The sequence below is a fragment of the Nerophis ophidion genome, linkage group LG06, assembly GCF_033978795.1.
Source record: "Nerophis ophidion isolate RoL-2023_Sa linkage group LG06, RoL_Noph_v1.0, whole genome shotgun sequence".
NCBI lineage: Eukaryota > Metazoa > Chordata > Actinopteri > Syngnathiformes > Syngnathidae > Nerophis > Nerophis ophidion.
In genome coordinates this window covers 10,531,660-10,548,882 of record NC_084616.1, presented here as the reverse complement: position 1 = coordinate 10,548,882, position 17,223 = coordinate 10,531,660, and the positions used below count along the sequence as shown (strand labels likewise).

The 17,223-nt window shown below is 43.9% G+C and overlaps 1 protein-coding gene across 2 annotated transcripts in view; it reads right to left on the bottom strand.

The window, feature by feature from the left end:
* The window catches only part of LOC133554181 (inactive dipeptidyl peptidase 10), a 95,590-nt gene that overhangs the window by 64,560 nt on the left and 13,807 nt on the right, over window positions 1-17,223 (bottom strand). For both annotated transcript variants that reach the window (XM_061902624.1, XM_061902626.1), the window contains exons 2-3: window positions 3,066-3,180; window positions 353-448 (exon numbers count right to left, since the gene is read on the bottom strand). In XM_061902624.1, coding sequence (XP_061758608.1) covers window positions 353-448; window positions 3,066-3,180 — 211 coding nt within the window. The remainder of the gene's footprint in view (window positions 1-352; window positions 449-3,065; window positions 3,181-17,223) is intronic.

Sequence of the window (17,223 nt, the reverse complement as noted above, 5' to 3'; positions counted from 1 at the left end):
GGACGTGACGAGGTTGGTACTAGGTGGGATTTGAACCAGTGACCCTCGGGTTGCGCACGGCCACTCTCCCACTGCGCAATTCACTTCACTATCGAAAATCCAGATGTTGTACGTCAAAATACATGCAAAATAATCAAATACAGAAGAAAATGCATATTTTAATCACATGTGGCTTTCATTAAAAAGAAGTTTGACCCCCCTGCTGTAGGCACAAGTTTAGTAGATCATTTTTGCGTGTGCTATCAGGTTTGCACGTCTTTTAGTACACGCAAACCGTCAATAGATCAGGCCCGTAATCGTTGCACCGCACTGGTAGAAAAGTGAGTCCAGTAAAGAATATTCCGCTTCTTACCGCTCAGCCAGGCCAGGCTGGGGTCGTGAACTTTGAACTCCTCACCCTCCAGGTCGTCCACGGTGAAAAGGGAGTGGCGTGACAGGAGGGATTCGTCTTGGAAGGGGAAACAGAAGAAGATGTGACTTGATAAAAAGGATTAATGAGGACCCCTATTTGACCCTGGAACAGATTATTTGTACAAAAGCCCCAAAAAGCAGTGAAGTTGTCAGGTTGTGTAAATGGTGAATTAAAAAAAAGAGAATACAACAAATCCTTTTCAACTTATATTCAGTTGTATAAACTGCAAAGACAAGATACTTAATCTTGGAACTGGTAAACTTTGTTATTTTGGGCAAATATTAGCTCATTTGGAAAGTCCTGCCTGCGACATGTTTAAAAAAAAGCTGGCACAAGTGGCAAAAAAGACTGAGAAAGTTGAGGAAATGCTCATCAGACACTTATTTGGAACATCCCACAGTTGAACGGGCTAATTGGGAACAGGTGGGTGCCATGATCGGGTGTAAAGGCAGCTCCCGGGAAATGCTCGGTTGTTCGCAAAACAAGGACGGGTTTGTCAACAAATGCCTGAGCAAATTGTTTAAGAACAACATTTCTCAAGCAGCTACTGCAAGGAATTTAGGGATTTCACCATCCACGCTCCGTAATAGTATCAAAAGGTTCAGAGAATCTGGAGAAATCACTGCGCGTAAGCCATGATGTCACGCACCTTCCATGCCTCAGGCGGTACTGCATCAAAAAGCCACATGAGTGTGTAAAGGATATCACCACATGGGCTCAGGAACACTTCGGAAAAAACACTGTCAGTAACTTCAGTCGGTCGCTGCATCTGTATATGCAAGTTTAAACTCTACAATGCAAAGCCAAAACCATTTGTCAACAACACCCAGAAACTCCGCCGGCCCTCGCTGGGCCCGAGCTCATCTAAGATGGACTGATGCAAAGTGGAAAAGTGTTCTGTGGTCTGACGAGTCCACATTTCAAATTGTTTTTGGAAACTATGGACCAAAGAAGAAAAGAACCATCCGGATTGTTCTAGGTGCAAAAGTTAAATATCCAGCATGTGTGATGGTATGGGGGTGTATTAGTGGCCAAGGCATGTGTGACTTACACATCTGTGAAGGCCCCATTAATGCTGAAAGGTACATACAGGTTTTGGAGCAATCCAAACAACGTTTTCATGGACGCCCCTGCTTATTTCAGCAAGACAATGCCAAGCCACGTGTTACAACAGCGTGACTTCGTAGTAAAAGAGTGCGGGTACTAGACTGGCCTGCCTGTAGTCCAGACCTGGATGTGTGGTGCAATATGAAGGCTAAAATATGAGGCGGGAGACTGTTGAACAACTTAAGCTGTACATCAAGCAAGAATGGGAAAGAATTCCACTTGAAAAATGTGTCTCCTCAGTTCCCAAACCTTTACTGAGTGTTGTTAAAAGGAAAGGCCATGTAACACACTGGTAAAAATGCCCTTTGGACAACTTTTTTTGCAATGTGTTTGTGAAGAGGTGGCGCTGACGGTCAGACAGACAGGCAGGGCACGCCGAAGTCCGGCCCAAGATGGCGGCGAGGAGGCGGCGACGGCGTGCGAGCGAAGCTTCAATCAAGACCAGGTGCGTAGATCACGCACCTGGGGACAATCATGCAATCCTCTCGTACTGGTTAAACAAGGGTCGGGAACCTTTTTGACTGAAAGAGCCAAGAAGCCAAATATTTTAGAATGTATTTACTTAAGAGCCATATAATATTTTTTTTTAACACTGAACACAAATAAACACGTGCATTTTTAGGTAAGACCAACATTTCTAGAGTATAATAGGTCTCTTATTCTTTGTAATAACATTGTTATTCTGGAGCTAAATGTGGAGGGGGCGTGGCCTGCGGGCCTGCAGCGAAGCTGGGTGTTGCCTCTTGGAATCAGCGACAGGTGTGTAGAAGGCCCACCTGGGCCTTGTTATCTAATCATCTGTCGCTCTGTTCTAAGCAGCAGCCAGAGGAGAGACAGGGTTGGGGCCGGGGCTGGAGCCAGAGCGCGAGCGAGAACGAAAGAGAAAAAGACAATCGCTGGAAAGCAACTGAGAGACATATTGAAAAATAAAACAATATTGTAACCCTGAAACAGGCTCTCATGTCGGTGCTTGGTGGTCTGAGGAACCCCCAGGAGGGCAAGCCCCACACTAGCCAATAATAAATAAATAACTTCTTACCTTTAACGCAACTTCTTGAACAGGTGCGGTAGAAAACGGACGGATGGATTAAAAACGTTATTTTTAACACTGTAATTACAAGTGGAATTATTCATTACTTATCGCGTTCGGCAACGACAGCTCAGATTTATCCGAGAGCCGGATGCAGTCATCAAAAGAGCCACATCTCGGTTAAAAGGACGGCAGCCGTGAACGTCGGGGAGAGAGCCGGAGACAGACGACGAGCAAGCGGAAAAGAGGAGCGGGAAAGCGACCTGGACTGAGGTGTTTATTGAAAAATAAACAAAGTCAAACTGCTCGAAGTCATGTCCTTCCTTGGTGGTCCATGCAACCCGCAAATCATTAAATTCTAATTTAATGATTATTTTCCCCCAAAAATTAAATTTCTCAGTGTGAACATGAAACATCTTGTCTTTGCAGTCAATTGAATATAAAGTTGAAAAGGATTTGGAAATCATTGTATATTCTTATTTACCATTTACACAACTTCCTGTGTCACCTCCTTACCAGGGGTGAGCATGACGACGGAGAGAATGACCAAAGACATGACGGCCAGGATGACCATCACGGCGATCCCGATGCCCTTCCAGTTGCGCGGGGGACCGTCGGTGCTGCCCAGCTCCTGTCCGGGCAACAAAGGCAAAGAGAAAAAAGGAGTTAGTGAGGAACAAAGAGCTCTTCCTCCCCAATCACTCCCACGCCCGCACTCAGACTCTTCACTTGTGTCAGCGCCGTCGATTTCAATTACGCGCCGCTTTGATTCCATTTATCCGACTGATGGGTAGAGTGGTGCTGCTGAAAGATGCCGTGAGGAGTTTTAGAAGCAGCTGGATTTATGAAACACTTTCAAGCGATTCCTCGGATTATTAAGTGTGAATACTCGAGGTCTCTAGCGCACTTTTTCTGCTACTTTTCAACCGACCAAGCTTGAAATGCAAGCAAAAATAAGAGCACTGACAGGAAATAAACACAAACAGGAAAACCCAAATCTGACTGTAGAACAGGGGTGCCCACACTTTTTTCTGCAGGCGAGCTACTTTTCAATTGACCAACTCGAGGGGATCTACCTCATTTATATATATCATTTATATTTATTTATTTATGAAAGAGACATTTTTGTAAACAAGTTAAATGTGTTTAATGATAATACAAGCATGTGTAACACATATAGATGTCTTTCTTTCACGAAGACAAGAATATAAGTTGGGGTATTACCTGATTCTGATGACTCGCATTGATTGGAATCAGACAGTAATGATGATAACGCCCACATTTTCAAATGGAGGAGAAAAAAAGTGGTCCTTTCTGTACAATACCACATGAAAGTGGTTGGTTTTTGGCATCTAATTCATCCAGCTTCCATACACTTTACAAGAAAAACATTGGCGGCAAATTCCGTAGCTTGCTTGATTGACATTCACGGCACCCGAGGGTCTTGTGAGATGACGCTGGCTGCTGCCAGTTCATTATTATGAAAAAATGACAGAGAGGAAGGCGAGAAACACTTTTTATTTCAACAGACTTTCGCGCCGTCCCTTCCGTCAAAACTCTAAAGGCCGACTGCACATTTCCTATCTTCACAATAAAAGCTTCATGCTGCCTGCGCTAACAAAATAAGAGTCTCAGAAAGCTGGCGTGCACAAGTGATGTGCACGCCAGCTTTCTGAGGGATCGCTTGTGCACGCCAGTTTTCCGAGACTCTGTATTTAGTTAGCGCAGGCAGCATGAAGCAGGGCTTTTATTGTGAAGATAGGAAATGTGCAGTCGGCCTTTAGAGTTTTGACGGAAGGTACGGCGCGAGAGTCTGTTGAAATAAAAAGTGTTTCTCGCCTTCCTCTCGGTCATATTTTCATAATAATGATCTTGCAGCAGCCAGCGTCATCTCACAAGACCCTCCGGTACCGTGAATGTCATTTAAGTGAGGTCTTGGTGAAGATTGATGATCACTAATTTTTAGGTCTTTTTTTTTTAAAAGCCTGGCTCGAGATCGACTGACACACCCCCCGCGGTCGACTGGTAGCTCGCGATCGACGTAATGGGAACCACTGCTGTAGAAGTTGCTCTCTAGTGGGTTCTTCAGACCATCACACACTGCCAGGAGAGCCCGAAATTCTGGGTATAAAACTGTTTTATTTTCAACAAAGTGTCTTTTCTGCGTCTGTGTCTCTCGGCAGCACCTCTAACTCCAACTACTCGTCTCGTCACGGCTGCTGCTAATAAAGGCAAATAAAGTGATTCGAAAACTAGGCCCACTTGGGCCATCACCGCACCTTTTTGCTGTCTTCGAGGCCGTTCCTGACACATCCCGTTACGCCTCAGGCCCGCAGGCCACGCCCCCCCTCCACAATGAACAAACTGTCTCTAGCGCACGTTTTCTGCTACTTTTTAACTGACCAAGCTGGAAATGGAAGCAAAAATAAGAGCACTGACAGGAAATAAACACAAAAACAGGAAAACCCAAATCTGACTGTAGATGTTGCCCTCTAGTGGTTTCTTCAGACCATCACACACTGCCAGGAGAGCACGGAAATCTGGGTATAAAACTTTTTTATTTTCAGCAAAGTGTCTTTTCTGCGTCTGTGTCTCTCGGCAGCACCTCCAACTCCAACTACTCATCTCGTCACGGCTGCTGCTAATAAAGGCAAATAAAGTGATTCGAAAACAAGGCCCACCTGGGCCATCACCGCACCTGTCGCTGTCTTCGAGGCCGTTCCTGACACATCCCGTTACGCTGCAGGCCCGCAGGCCACGCCCCCCCTCCACAATGACCAAACTGTCTCTAGCGCACGTTTTCTGCTACTTTTCAACTGACCAAGCTGGAAATGGAAGCAAAAATAAGAGCACTGACAGAAAATAAACACAAAAACAGGAAAACCCAAATCTGACTGTAGATGTTGCCCTCTAGTGGTTTCTTCAGACCATCACACACTGCCAGGAGAGCACGGAAATCTGGGTATAAAACTTTTTTATTTTCAGCAAAGTGTCTTTTCTGCGTCTGTGTCTCTCGGCAGCACCTCCAACTCCAACTACTCATCTCGTCACGGCTGCTGCTAATAAAGGCAAATAAAGTGATTCGAAAACAAGGCCCACCTGGGCCATCACCGCACCTGTCGCTGTCTTCGAGGCCGTTCCTGACACATCCCGTTACGCTGCAGGCCCACGGGCCACGCCCCCCTCCACAATGACCAAACTGTCTCTAGCACACTTTTTCTGCTACTTTTCAACTGACCAAGCTGGAAATGGAAGCAAAAATAAGAGCACTGACAGGAAATAAACACAAACACAGGAAAACCCAAATCTGACTGTAGAAGTTGCCCTCTAGTGGGTTCTTCAGACCATCACACGCTGCCAGGAGAGCACGGAAATATGGGTATAACACTGTTTTATTTTCAGCAAAGTGTCTTTTCTGCGTCTGTGTCTCTCGGCAGCACCTCCAACTCCAACTACTCGTCTCGTCACGGCTGCTGCTAATAAAGGCAAATAAAGTGATTCGAAAACAAGGCCCACCTGGGCCATCACCGCACCTGTCGCTGTCTTCGAGGCCGTTCCTGACACATCCCGTTACGCTGCAGGCCCGCATGCCACGCCCCCCCCTCCACAATGACCAAACCGACAAACGTAACATACCAATTTTACAACACCAAAATTTAAAAGCGCCTGAAGAGCTAGATAAAGATGCTGACCACTCATCATAATTATAATACAGCTACCATATTGCGGAGGTCATTTGAAAAAGCAACAACAGTAGGTTGCCCACGGCCACAGCTGTTAATGGCAAAGTTTTCTGAGCCGGCCTCTAATTAGGGACCGAATGTCCCTTTTGGATAGAGGAGCCTTTTGTTTTTTTTAGGTTTTATTATTATTATACCGCCGCCTCTTTGAGCTGTAATTTGACCCCCCTAACATGCTTCAAAACTCACCAAATTTTACACACACATCCGGACTGGCGAAAATTGCCATCTAATAAAAAACCAAACCCCAAAACTCAAAATTGCGCTCTATCGCCCCCTAGGAATAAAACACTGACAAAACTGCTCTTGGGAAGAAAATACAGACAAAAATGCTTGTAACTTCCGGTAGGAATGTCATAAAGACATGAAACAAAAACCTCCATGTAGGTCTCACTTAGACCTACATTTCATGATTGACATCCTTCAGCAGAAATCAACAGGAAGTTAGCAACTACCCCTTCAAAACAAAGGTTTTGAAAAAACCTGTCACCTTTTTGCAAACATTATCTCCTCTGAGCGCGTTTGTTGTGTCGGCTTCCAACTCGCACAGGAAAGAGATTGAACCCTTCTGATTAAAAGTTGAGCAAATAGTTTTTCTAACTGCTTTGGTTTTGACTTTACAAGCCTTTAAAGAACTTCTGCGCTGACGCTGCTGTGCTGCTGCCGTCTCAAGATGGCCGCTTAAAAGCAGGAGAAGGTAGGTACTGTGCGGGTAAAGATATGTTGACTGGGTGAAAGAAGGAGGCACCAGTTTAACTCCAGGATACAGAGAAGGTAGGTAATGTGCAGGTAAATATATGTTGTCTGGGTGAAAGAAGGAGGCACCAGTTTAACTCCAGGATACAGAGAAGGTAGGTAATGTGCAGGTAAAGATATGTTGACTGGGTGAAAGAAGGAGGCACCAGTTTAACTCCAGGATACAGAGAAGGTAGGTAATGTGCAGGTAAAGATATGTTGACTGGGTGAAAGAAGGAGGCACCAGTTTAACTCCAGGATACAGAGAAGGTAGGTAATGTGCAGGTAAAGATATGTTGTCTGGGTGATGGCAGGAAGCACCAGCATGTATGGGCGAAAGAAAGAAGCACCAGTGTGACCCTAGGATGCAGGGAAGGTAGGTAAAGTGCAGGTAAAGATATGTTGAATGGGTAAAGGCAGGAAACACCAGCAAAGGTCGGTCCTGTCCATCGCTGCTTGCAGCTTTAATTTTGTTTTGTTTTTGTCGGCCACGCAGGCGGCGACTAGTTTATGAGTTTATTTTTGTGGTTTCTGTAGTAGATTAATGTCATTTAGCCACGTTCTAATGACCTGATTGAAGAGAACGGTCTCTAAATGAGCCACTGAAGCTCAGATTTTATGTTCTTTATCTCCACAAGCTCGCAGTTTAAACCGCTGGCCAGTCGCCATCGCTCACAGTTACACACAACGTGGCCGGCGGGCGCTTCAATCAAACATGGCGTCCGCGCCGCTTTTGATGCCCTCGCCGCTTGGTGCCAGGAGCGTGGGCGGCAGGGGAGCCAAACAGATGGCGGCCCCTCCCGGCTCCGCGGGGCACGCCGGCTATTTCGGAATCAACGCGTAAATAGTGTCCAATATTGGCCGCCTGTTCATGTCACACTTCATAAACATAAAATGATCTCATAAAGCCACTTGAGAACGACCTTTTATTATGACCACGCTTAGTCAGCAAAAGTGCCAGTGAAAAGTCACCATTCTCTCTTGCTGTAGCTTTACTATTCTTGTATAAAAAGGCTTTTTTGCAGAGCCGAGGGGGAGGAAATTGACACAGCAATTTCCCGGCAGTTAAGGTATTCATTTCAGTGGCGGGATGTCATCTCAATTGACAAGATTTTCTCCAATTTTCTCCATTTACGCACAGGGGAAGTGGAGGATCGTGTGGCTGGCGATTCTTTCCATCAAGTTTTGGCATTATATTAATTAATATTATTATGTGTTGTCTACCTTTCACTTTTTTGTATGGCATTGCTTGAAATAAATGACTAAATGAAAAAAAAAAAAAAAAAATTGAACTGGATAACATCTCGGAGAAGCTTTCCGCTCTGCAATGCGACATTTTGACACATTTGAGGTCCATTCCTGGACATTTTGGGTCAATTTTAGTTAAAACATTGTTGGGGGTGGGAAAAAAAATCGCCCTCCTTTGCAAAACACAAGTGTACATGCGGAAGAAGTAGACGATCATGTGTCTGGTGATTTGGTTTCCATCAAGTTTTTGCATTACATTAAGTAATATTATTATGTGTTTAATGAGTAATGTTGTTATGTGTATGTTTTACCTTGTAGTCTTGTTTATGTCATTGCTTGAAATAAATGAATAAACGAAAAAAAAAGGTTGACCTGGATAACATCTCGGAGAAGCTTTCCGCGCTGCAATGCGAGATTATGACGCATTTGAGGACCAGGGGCAAATAAGCATTGGAATACATCTACTTGCTCTAACCCAAACCTCCCAAACTTCATTTTGAATTTTCTAACAGAAATGTTTTCTTCTATTGGTTAACAACAAAAAATCAAAAGGGTGCATTTTGTTAGCTGCTGTCGTACAGGGCTATTCAAATGCATTGTTCTGGGAGGCGCATTTCCAGAGAGCTAAGGACCAAGGAGGTCGGACTTTTCCCTTTCCCGTAATTCTTATTCCGTATATTCCAGGACATTTTTGGTCGATTTTAGTTAAACATTGTTAGATGAGAAAAAATAGCCCTCATATGCAAAACACAAGTGTACACGTGGGAGAAGTGGAGGATCATCTGCCTGGTGATTTGGTTTCCATCAAGTTTTTCCATTAAATTTAGTAATATTATTATGTGTTGTCTACCGTGTGCTTTTTAAAATGTCATTGCCTGAAATAAATGAATAAACGAAAAAAATAAGTTGAACTGGATAACATCTCGGAGAAGCTTTCCGCGCTGCAATGCGAGATTATGACGCATTTGAGGACCAGGAACAAATAAGCACCGGAATGTATCTACTCGCTCTAACCCAAACATTACAAACTGCATTTTGAATTATCCAAGAAACACATTTTTTTTCTTCCAAAGGCTAACAACTTAAAAAACATGAAAAGGGTGCATTTTGGTAGTTGCTGTTGTACAGGGCTACTCAACTACAGAGCTAAGGACCTGGGGGTCGGATTTTTCCCTTTCCTATAATTCTTATTCCGTATATTCCTGGAGATTTTTGGTCAATTTTAGTTCAACATTGTTGGGTGAGAAAAAATAGCCCTCATATGCAAAACACAAGTGTACACGTGGGAGAAGTGGAGGATCGTGTGCCTGGTGATTTGGTTTCCATCAAGTTTTTGCATTAAATTTAGTAATATTATTATGTGTTGTCTACCGTGTGCTTTTTTTTATGTTATAGCCTGAAATAAATGAATAAACGAAAAAAAAAAGTTAAAATGGATAACATCTCGGAGAAGCTTTCCGCGCTGCAATGCGAGATTATGACGCATTTGAGGACCAAACATACCAAACTGCCTTTTGAATTAACTAACACACACATTTTTCTTCCGATTTAGCAGCCAAAGACAATGACTAAAACTAAATTAAAAACTGCTGCCAAAATGAACACCGCACCAAAGCCAAGTGGCAACATTTAAAAAAAGCTCTGCACTAAACTCCAAACACCATCTTGTTTAGTTAGTCAAAGGTTAGCGAGGATAAACAATGACATTTCACAGGCCTATAGACCTGTGCGAATGAGATATTTTTAAGTGATATTTTTTTAATCCATAGTCATGTTTAAAGTAGCTAGTATTCTCCCATGTAGTGACTTCCTTGATTTTATCTTATGTCCGCTAGTAAACTCTTTGTTTTGTTTGTCGGCTCACAGAGCTGTTTTGGCCAGTTCCTCTGAAGAAGCAGTTGTGCTCCTTTCCGGGCGAGAGGGGCTGTTTTTGCTCTTTTTGTTCGGATTTAGACCTCTTCTTGCTGATGCTATTGTCGCGTCGTAAGGGCTGGTCTCCTGAAGCTTTAGTAAAACTTGTATAAGTACCACTCTGCCCTAATTCAATCATTAAGAGGCCGTGTTTTGTGTTTATGTTTAAAGCAGCTGTTATTCTCCCAAATAGTGTGTCTTCTCGTGACCTCCTTGCTTTATGTCCGCTAGTAAACCCTTTGTTTTGTCTTAAGGGCTCCTGTTTGTCGGCTCGCATAGCTGTTTTGGCCAGTTCCTCTGAAGAAGCAGTTGTGCTCCTTTCCGGGCGAGAGGGGCTGTTTTTGCTCTTTTTGTTCGGATTTAGACCTCTTCATGCTGGTGTTGTTGTCGCGTTGTAAGGGCTGGTCTCCTGAAGCTTTAGTAAAACTTGTCCAAGTCCCACTCTGTCCTAATTCAATCGTTAAGAGGCCGTGTCTTGTGTTTATGTTTAAATCAGCTGTTATTCTTCCATGTAGTGTGTCTTCTCGTGACCTTCTTTCTTTATGTCCGCTAGTAAACCCTTTATTTTGTCTTAAGGGCTCCTGTTTGTCGGCTCGCAGAGCTGTTATGGCCAGTTCCTCTGAAGAAGCAGCTGTGCTCCTTTCTGGGCAAGAGGGGCTGTTTTTGCTCTTTTTGTTTGGATTTAGATTTTTTTCTTGCTGATGCTATTGTCGCGTTGTAAGGGCTGGTCTCCTGAAACTTTAGTAAAACCTGTCCAATTACCACTCTGCCCTAATTCAATCGTTAAGAGGCCGTGTTTTGTGTTTATGTTTAAAGCAGCTAGTATTCTCCCAAATAGTGTGTCTTCTCGTGACCTCCTTGCTTTATGTCCGCTAGTAAACCCTTTGTTTTGTCTTAAGGGCTCCTGTTTGTCGGCTCACAGAGCTGTTTTGGCCAGTTCCTCTGAAGAAACAGCAGTGCTCCTTTCTGGGCGAGAGGGGCTGTTTTTGCTCTTTTTGTTCGGATTTAGACCTCTTCTTGCTGATACTCTTGTCGCGTTGTAAGGGCTGGTCTCCTGAAGCTTTAGTAAAACTTGTCCAAGTACCACTCTGCCCTAATTCAATCGTTAAGAGGCCATGTTTTGTGTTTATGTTTAAAGCAGCTAGTATTCTCCCAAATAGTGTGTCTTCTCCTGACCTCCTTGCTTTATGTCCGCTAGTAAACCCTTTGTTTTGTCTTAAGGGCTCCTGTTTGTCGGCTCACAGAGCTGTTTTGGCCAGTTCCTCTAAAGAAGCAGCCGAGCTCCTTTCCGGGCGAGGGGATATTTTTGCTCTTTTTGTTTGGATTTAGATTTTTCTTGCTGATGCTATTGTCGCGTTGTAAGGGCTGGTCTCCTGAAACTTTAGTAAAACCTGTCCAATTACCACTCTGCCCTAATTCAATCGTTAAGAGCCCGTGTCTTGTGTTTCTGTTTAAAGCAGCTGTTATTCTTCCATGTAGTGTGTCTTCTCGTAACCTTCTTGCTTTTTGTCTGCTAGTAAACCCTTTGTTTTTTCTTAAGGGCTCCTGTTTGTTGGCTCACATAACTGTTTTGGCCAGTTCCTCTGAAGAAGCAGCCGTGCTGGTGCTGTTTTCGCTCTTTTTGTTCGGCTTTAGACCTCTTCTTGCTGATGCTATTGTCGCGTTGTAAGGGCTGGTCTCCTGAAGCTTCAGTAAAACTTGGTATTGTACCATTCTGTCTCTGGGGTCCTATTTACTAAACATTCACGTAATCCATAATAATTTAGGATAGACCAGTGTGTTTTATTCCCTGAGAGGAAAACTGGTCCAACATTGATTATTGATCAGAAGCAGGGTCTAAATACTTTGAGATTGCAGATTCCTGCGCGGATCAAGGCCTCCCTCTAATTAGTCGGCGTGAAGCATGTTCCCCTATGAAGCCAGAGAAGCACCCATCCCCCAAACCAACATCCAATTAGACCATAGTGGCTACATCTAAAGGGGCTGGTGGGGGTTGCGGGGGTGGGGTGGGGGTGGCGGGGGGGTGTCAATGGATTTGCCGACCTTGCAATTGGACGAGCGGAGAGATTCCCCTGCCGTTGGGTCGTGAGATAAATGCCAAAAAGCGCTAGCTCAGGCGAACACGTGACAATCGAGTGGCAGATGGGGGAGGGGGCGCCATCAAAATGGCTTCGGTTTGTGCTGAACATGACATAAACAACACACACACTTTGTACTATAGACAGAAAGTACTACTTGACACCAAAATTATTACATTTACCGTATTTTTCCGACTATAAGGCGCACTTCAAATCCTTTCATTTTCTCAAAAATCAACGGTGCACCTGATGTACGGAATAATGTCTTGGCTGAACTAGCAGGTATCAAGACACCTCGGTTTCCTTATCCATGCGAACTGGACACTGGCCGGGAGTTGGTGGGCGGCCAAGGGTGGGTTTGGCGTTCTTGGTTGCTTTGTTGGGTCCGCTCCTCCCCTTTATTTTTGTATTTTTTGTTGTTGTTTTACTTTTGTGGCTGTGTGTAGAAGTGAGTGGTTGCATCAGCTCTGCTATTTTAATGTCTGTAATGTCCTTTGTGCTGCGATAAGGTGGCGACTTGTCCAGGGCGTGCCCCGCCTTCCGCCCGAATGCAGCTGAGATTGGCTGCAGCAATGTTATGCAAAACCAACTTCTCTTACCTTTTGGTACCTGCTGATCTGTTTTTGGGATCTGCATAAGTACAGTTAGAGATAACAGGTAACCGTTAGAGATGCTACCTCAATAGAAGCATTTAAGTCCCATCTTAAAACTCATTTGTATACTCTAGCCTTTAAATAGACCCCCCTTTTAAACCAGTTGGTCTGCCGTTTCTTTTGCCGGGGCCCAAATTTGGTGACCACAGCTAACGCGCTACCTGTCCAAGGTTGGGACCTAAGAAGGACCACTCATCTGTGCATCTGTTGGGGACGTTTCTGCGCTGCTGACTTGTCTCCGCTCAAGATGATCTCCTGCTGGCCCCACTATGGACTGGACTCTCATACTATTATTTTAGATCCTCTATCACTATTATGTTGGATCCACTATGGACTGGACTCTCACACTATTATGTTAGATCCTCTACGGCCTGGACTCTCACACGATTATGTTAGATCCACTATGGACTGGACTCTCACACTATTATGTTGGATCCACTATGGACTGGACTCTCACTATATTATGTTAGATCCACTATGGACTGGACTCTCACACTATTATGTTAGATCCACTATGGACTGGACTCTCACTATTATGTTAGATCCACTATGGACTGGACTGTCACACTATTATGTTAGATCCACTATGGACTGGACTCTCACTAGTATGTTAGATCCACTATGGACTGGACTGTCACACTATTATGTTAGATCCACTATGGACTGGACTCTCACACTATTATGTTAGATCCACTATGGACTGGACTCTTACACTATTATGTTAGATCCACTATGGACTGAAGTCTCACTATTATGCTAGATCCACTATGGACTGGACTCTCACACTATTATGTTAGATCCACTATGGACTGGACTCTCACACTACTATGTTAGATCCACTATGGACTGGACTCTCACACTATTATGTTAGATCCACTATGGACTGGACTCTCACTATTATGTTAGATCCACTATGGACTGGACTGTCACACTATTATGTTAGATCCACTATGGACTAGACTCTCACTATTATGTTAGATCCACTATGGACTGGATTCTCACACTATTATGCTCGATCCGCTTAACGTCCATTGCACCGGTGGCCTAGGGGTGGGGGGTCCCCACATCTGCGGTTCCCTCCAAGGTTTCTCATTGTCATCCCATTGGGTTGAGTTTTTCCTTGCCCTGATGTGGGATGTCATTGTGGCTTGTGCAGCCCTTTGATACACTGGTGATTTAGGGCAATATAAGTAAACATTAATTGATTGATTGATTGATTGATTGATTAATTGATTGATTGATTGATACTGAAAATTTGCGCACGTCCGCCTTTTTACTTCGTGCTGACGAAGTAGTCGATAAAGTTTTTTTTTTTAATCTTCTTGTTGTGGGGCATTTTTAATATAAAGTAGCGTAAAATTTTAACTTATATCCGTCAGTAAACTCTCTATGGAAGTGCTAAAATCTACCGGTGTGGTGAGTTGACATTATTCACCCGAGGAATTTTAGTTATTAGAGTTCCGGTCGGACGGTTTTTCACGGGACACATTTCGGGTGTTGCTGTTGCACTAGTGAGCCATGGAAGAGGAGATGCTGCTCTGTTATTGATTGAGGTCAAGTCTGAGTGTCATTAAAACAGTTAGCGCCATCTTTTGAGACTTCATATGTAGGAATATAGATCTGACTAGACCTGCTCATCATCAGTGCGCCTTACAACCCGGTGCGCCCTATGGTCCAGAAAATACGGTACGCAACATTTATACACTGTGCGGATGTGGAGAAAGAGAATTTACGTGCTCTCGTGTTGCTAGGCAGGATTTGGGCCTGGAAACGCATTGCATTGTGGGTCCACATGGCTTATTTACATGCCTGAATGCAACACTCTGTGCTTAAGTTCTTTTGGACAGCATTTTATTTCATTTAAAATGTATTTAAATTGTATTCATATTTCAGTTAGTTTAGTTTTAGTCGACTGCATTTAGTAGCCAGCTTTGGAAATTTGGTACAGTTTGTCTCTGTTTTTTATTTTAAACCTTGTACAATCCATTTTAATCCACAAAAATGGCTACCCGGCACCCACAATGCATTGCACACGGCAACGACTGACATCCGAAACGGATTAAGTCCGGTTAAAAAACAATACGCGTTAATCCTTGCACGGTTGCTGGCGGGGTGACCCCAAGTTGCAGAGGCGGTAGGCGACGTGCGAGTAACAAATTATTTTAATTAGAGACAGTGCTGGAACCAAAGCTGAAGGAGTAAACAAATAGCTCCAATGCGTAAAGCCAACACAGAACCACGGAGAATCAGCCCCGAAGGAAGGTGGAACTAAACAGAACTAATCGACAATGAGGAACAGGAGTGCTGGTAGAAAAAAGTAAAGGTGCCGCAAAACCCGGAGATTAAACAGGGTATGGCCAAAATAGAAGAATAGAATACAGAAGTCCGTTGAGAGCAAAAATTGTTTTGAAGCCGTACTTGTGGGACCGGTGGTATGATGCCCCACTTTGTAGTGTCAGGATTTTCCAATCCACAAGGACATGTTTAGGTTTATCAATTACATTGCATCCAGAAGGTATATACACTTAGGGCGGTATAGCTCCCTAAGGGCTCCTGTTTGTCGGTTCACAGATCTGTTTTGGCCAGTTCCTTATCTGTTTTGACCAAGCAGCTGTGCTGTTTTCGCTCTACATAAGATGACTCTTTGTTTGGATTTAGACCTTGCTTGCTGAATGCTATTGTCGCATGGTATGGGCTGGTCTCCTGTAGCTTTAGTAAAACTCGGCCAAGTACCATTCTGTCTCTAGGGTCTTTTTTACTCAACATATATGTCATCCAAAAGAATTTAGGATTGATCAGTGTGTTTTAGTCCCTGAGTGGAAGACTGGTCGCGCACAACAATAACAAAATAAGGATAAAGTGAAACGCTGCTCTGTATTATATGTAAACAAAGCTATTGGAACGTAAGATCCTACTGGGAACGAGTTTGTTACACCAAATCCGACAATTCCAAGCATGCTTTGGTGGAGAAGAGTTAGCATGCTTTTGTGGAAATGAGGTATTTTTAAGTGTTCTTTTTTTATTCCGTAGTCATGTAATGTGTCTTCTCGGGACCTCCTCGCTTTTATCTTATGTCCGCTAGTAAACTCTTTGTTTTGTCTCAAGGGTTCCTGTTTGTCGGCTCACAGAGCTGTTTTGGCCAGTTCCTTATCGGTTTTGAAGAAGCAGCTGCACTCCTTTCTAGGCAAGAGGGGCTGTTTTTGCTCTTTTTGTGTCACTGTCCGGGCGCAAGCCAGTGAAGTGAAGTGAATTATATTTATATAGCGCTTTTCTCTAGTGATTCAAATCCCTTTTACATAGCAAAACCTGATATCTAAGTTACATTTAAACCAGTGTAGGTGGCACTGGGAGCAGGTGAGTAAAGTGTCTTGCCCAAAGACACTACGACATTGACTAGGATGGCAGAAGCGGGGGACCTGCAACCCTCAAATTGCTGGCACTGTCACACCGGGACATGGATTGGTTTTGCTTCTTCCACGCAAAGGATGATTGGCACGTATCGCTCAGTTGGTAGAGCGGCCGTGCCAGCAACTTGAGGGTTGCAGGTTCGATTCCCGCTTCCGCCAACCTAGTCACTGCCGTTGTGTCCTTGGGCAAGACACTTTACCCACCTGCTCCCAGTCCCACCCACACTGGTTTATATGTAAAAAATTAGATATTGGGTTTCACTTTGTAAAGTGCTTTGAGTCACTAGAGAGAAAGCGCTATATAAATATAATTCACTTTACTTCACGAGCCAGACGAGAGTGTAAGTACATATTTGTTTATTTGAACACTACAATAAAAAATAAACAAACTAAGGGCGCTCACAAGGAGGTACAAAACTTGGCTACAAAAATACAAACAGGAAAACAAAACCCCTGCTCGATGGCATGAAACACAATGAACTATAAACTTAAACTTGCACTGTGGCAGAACTATGAACAACTAAAACAAAAGCACTAACTGGATAGCAAGGTGCGTAGCAGGTAATCCTGGGTGCGTGAAGGCATGAAGGCAAGCACATGCAAAGTTCCCAGACTGATGGACAGAAAGTAAAATCTTTAAATACTGGCTGTGGTAATTAGTAACAGGTGTGAGGGGCTGAGGATCGGGGTGTGACTAGAGGAACCAGGTGGAAACTAATGGGTTGACGTGGTAACAAAAGCAAACCGGGAAGTGCAAAACGGAACAATAGTCCAGAAAACAAAACAAAACATGATCAAACATAAAACCAGATTCACGGGCATGACAGGCACGACCACTCTACCAACCGAGCTATACCGGAAGGACAAGATCACAGGTACAAGCGGTCAAAATGGATGCATCT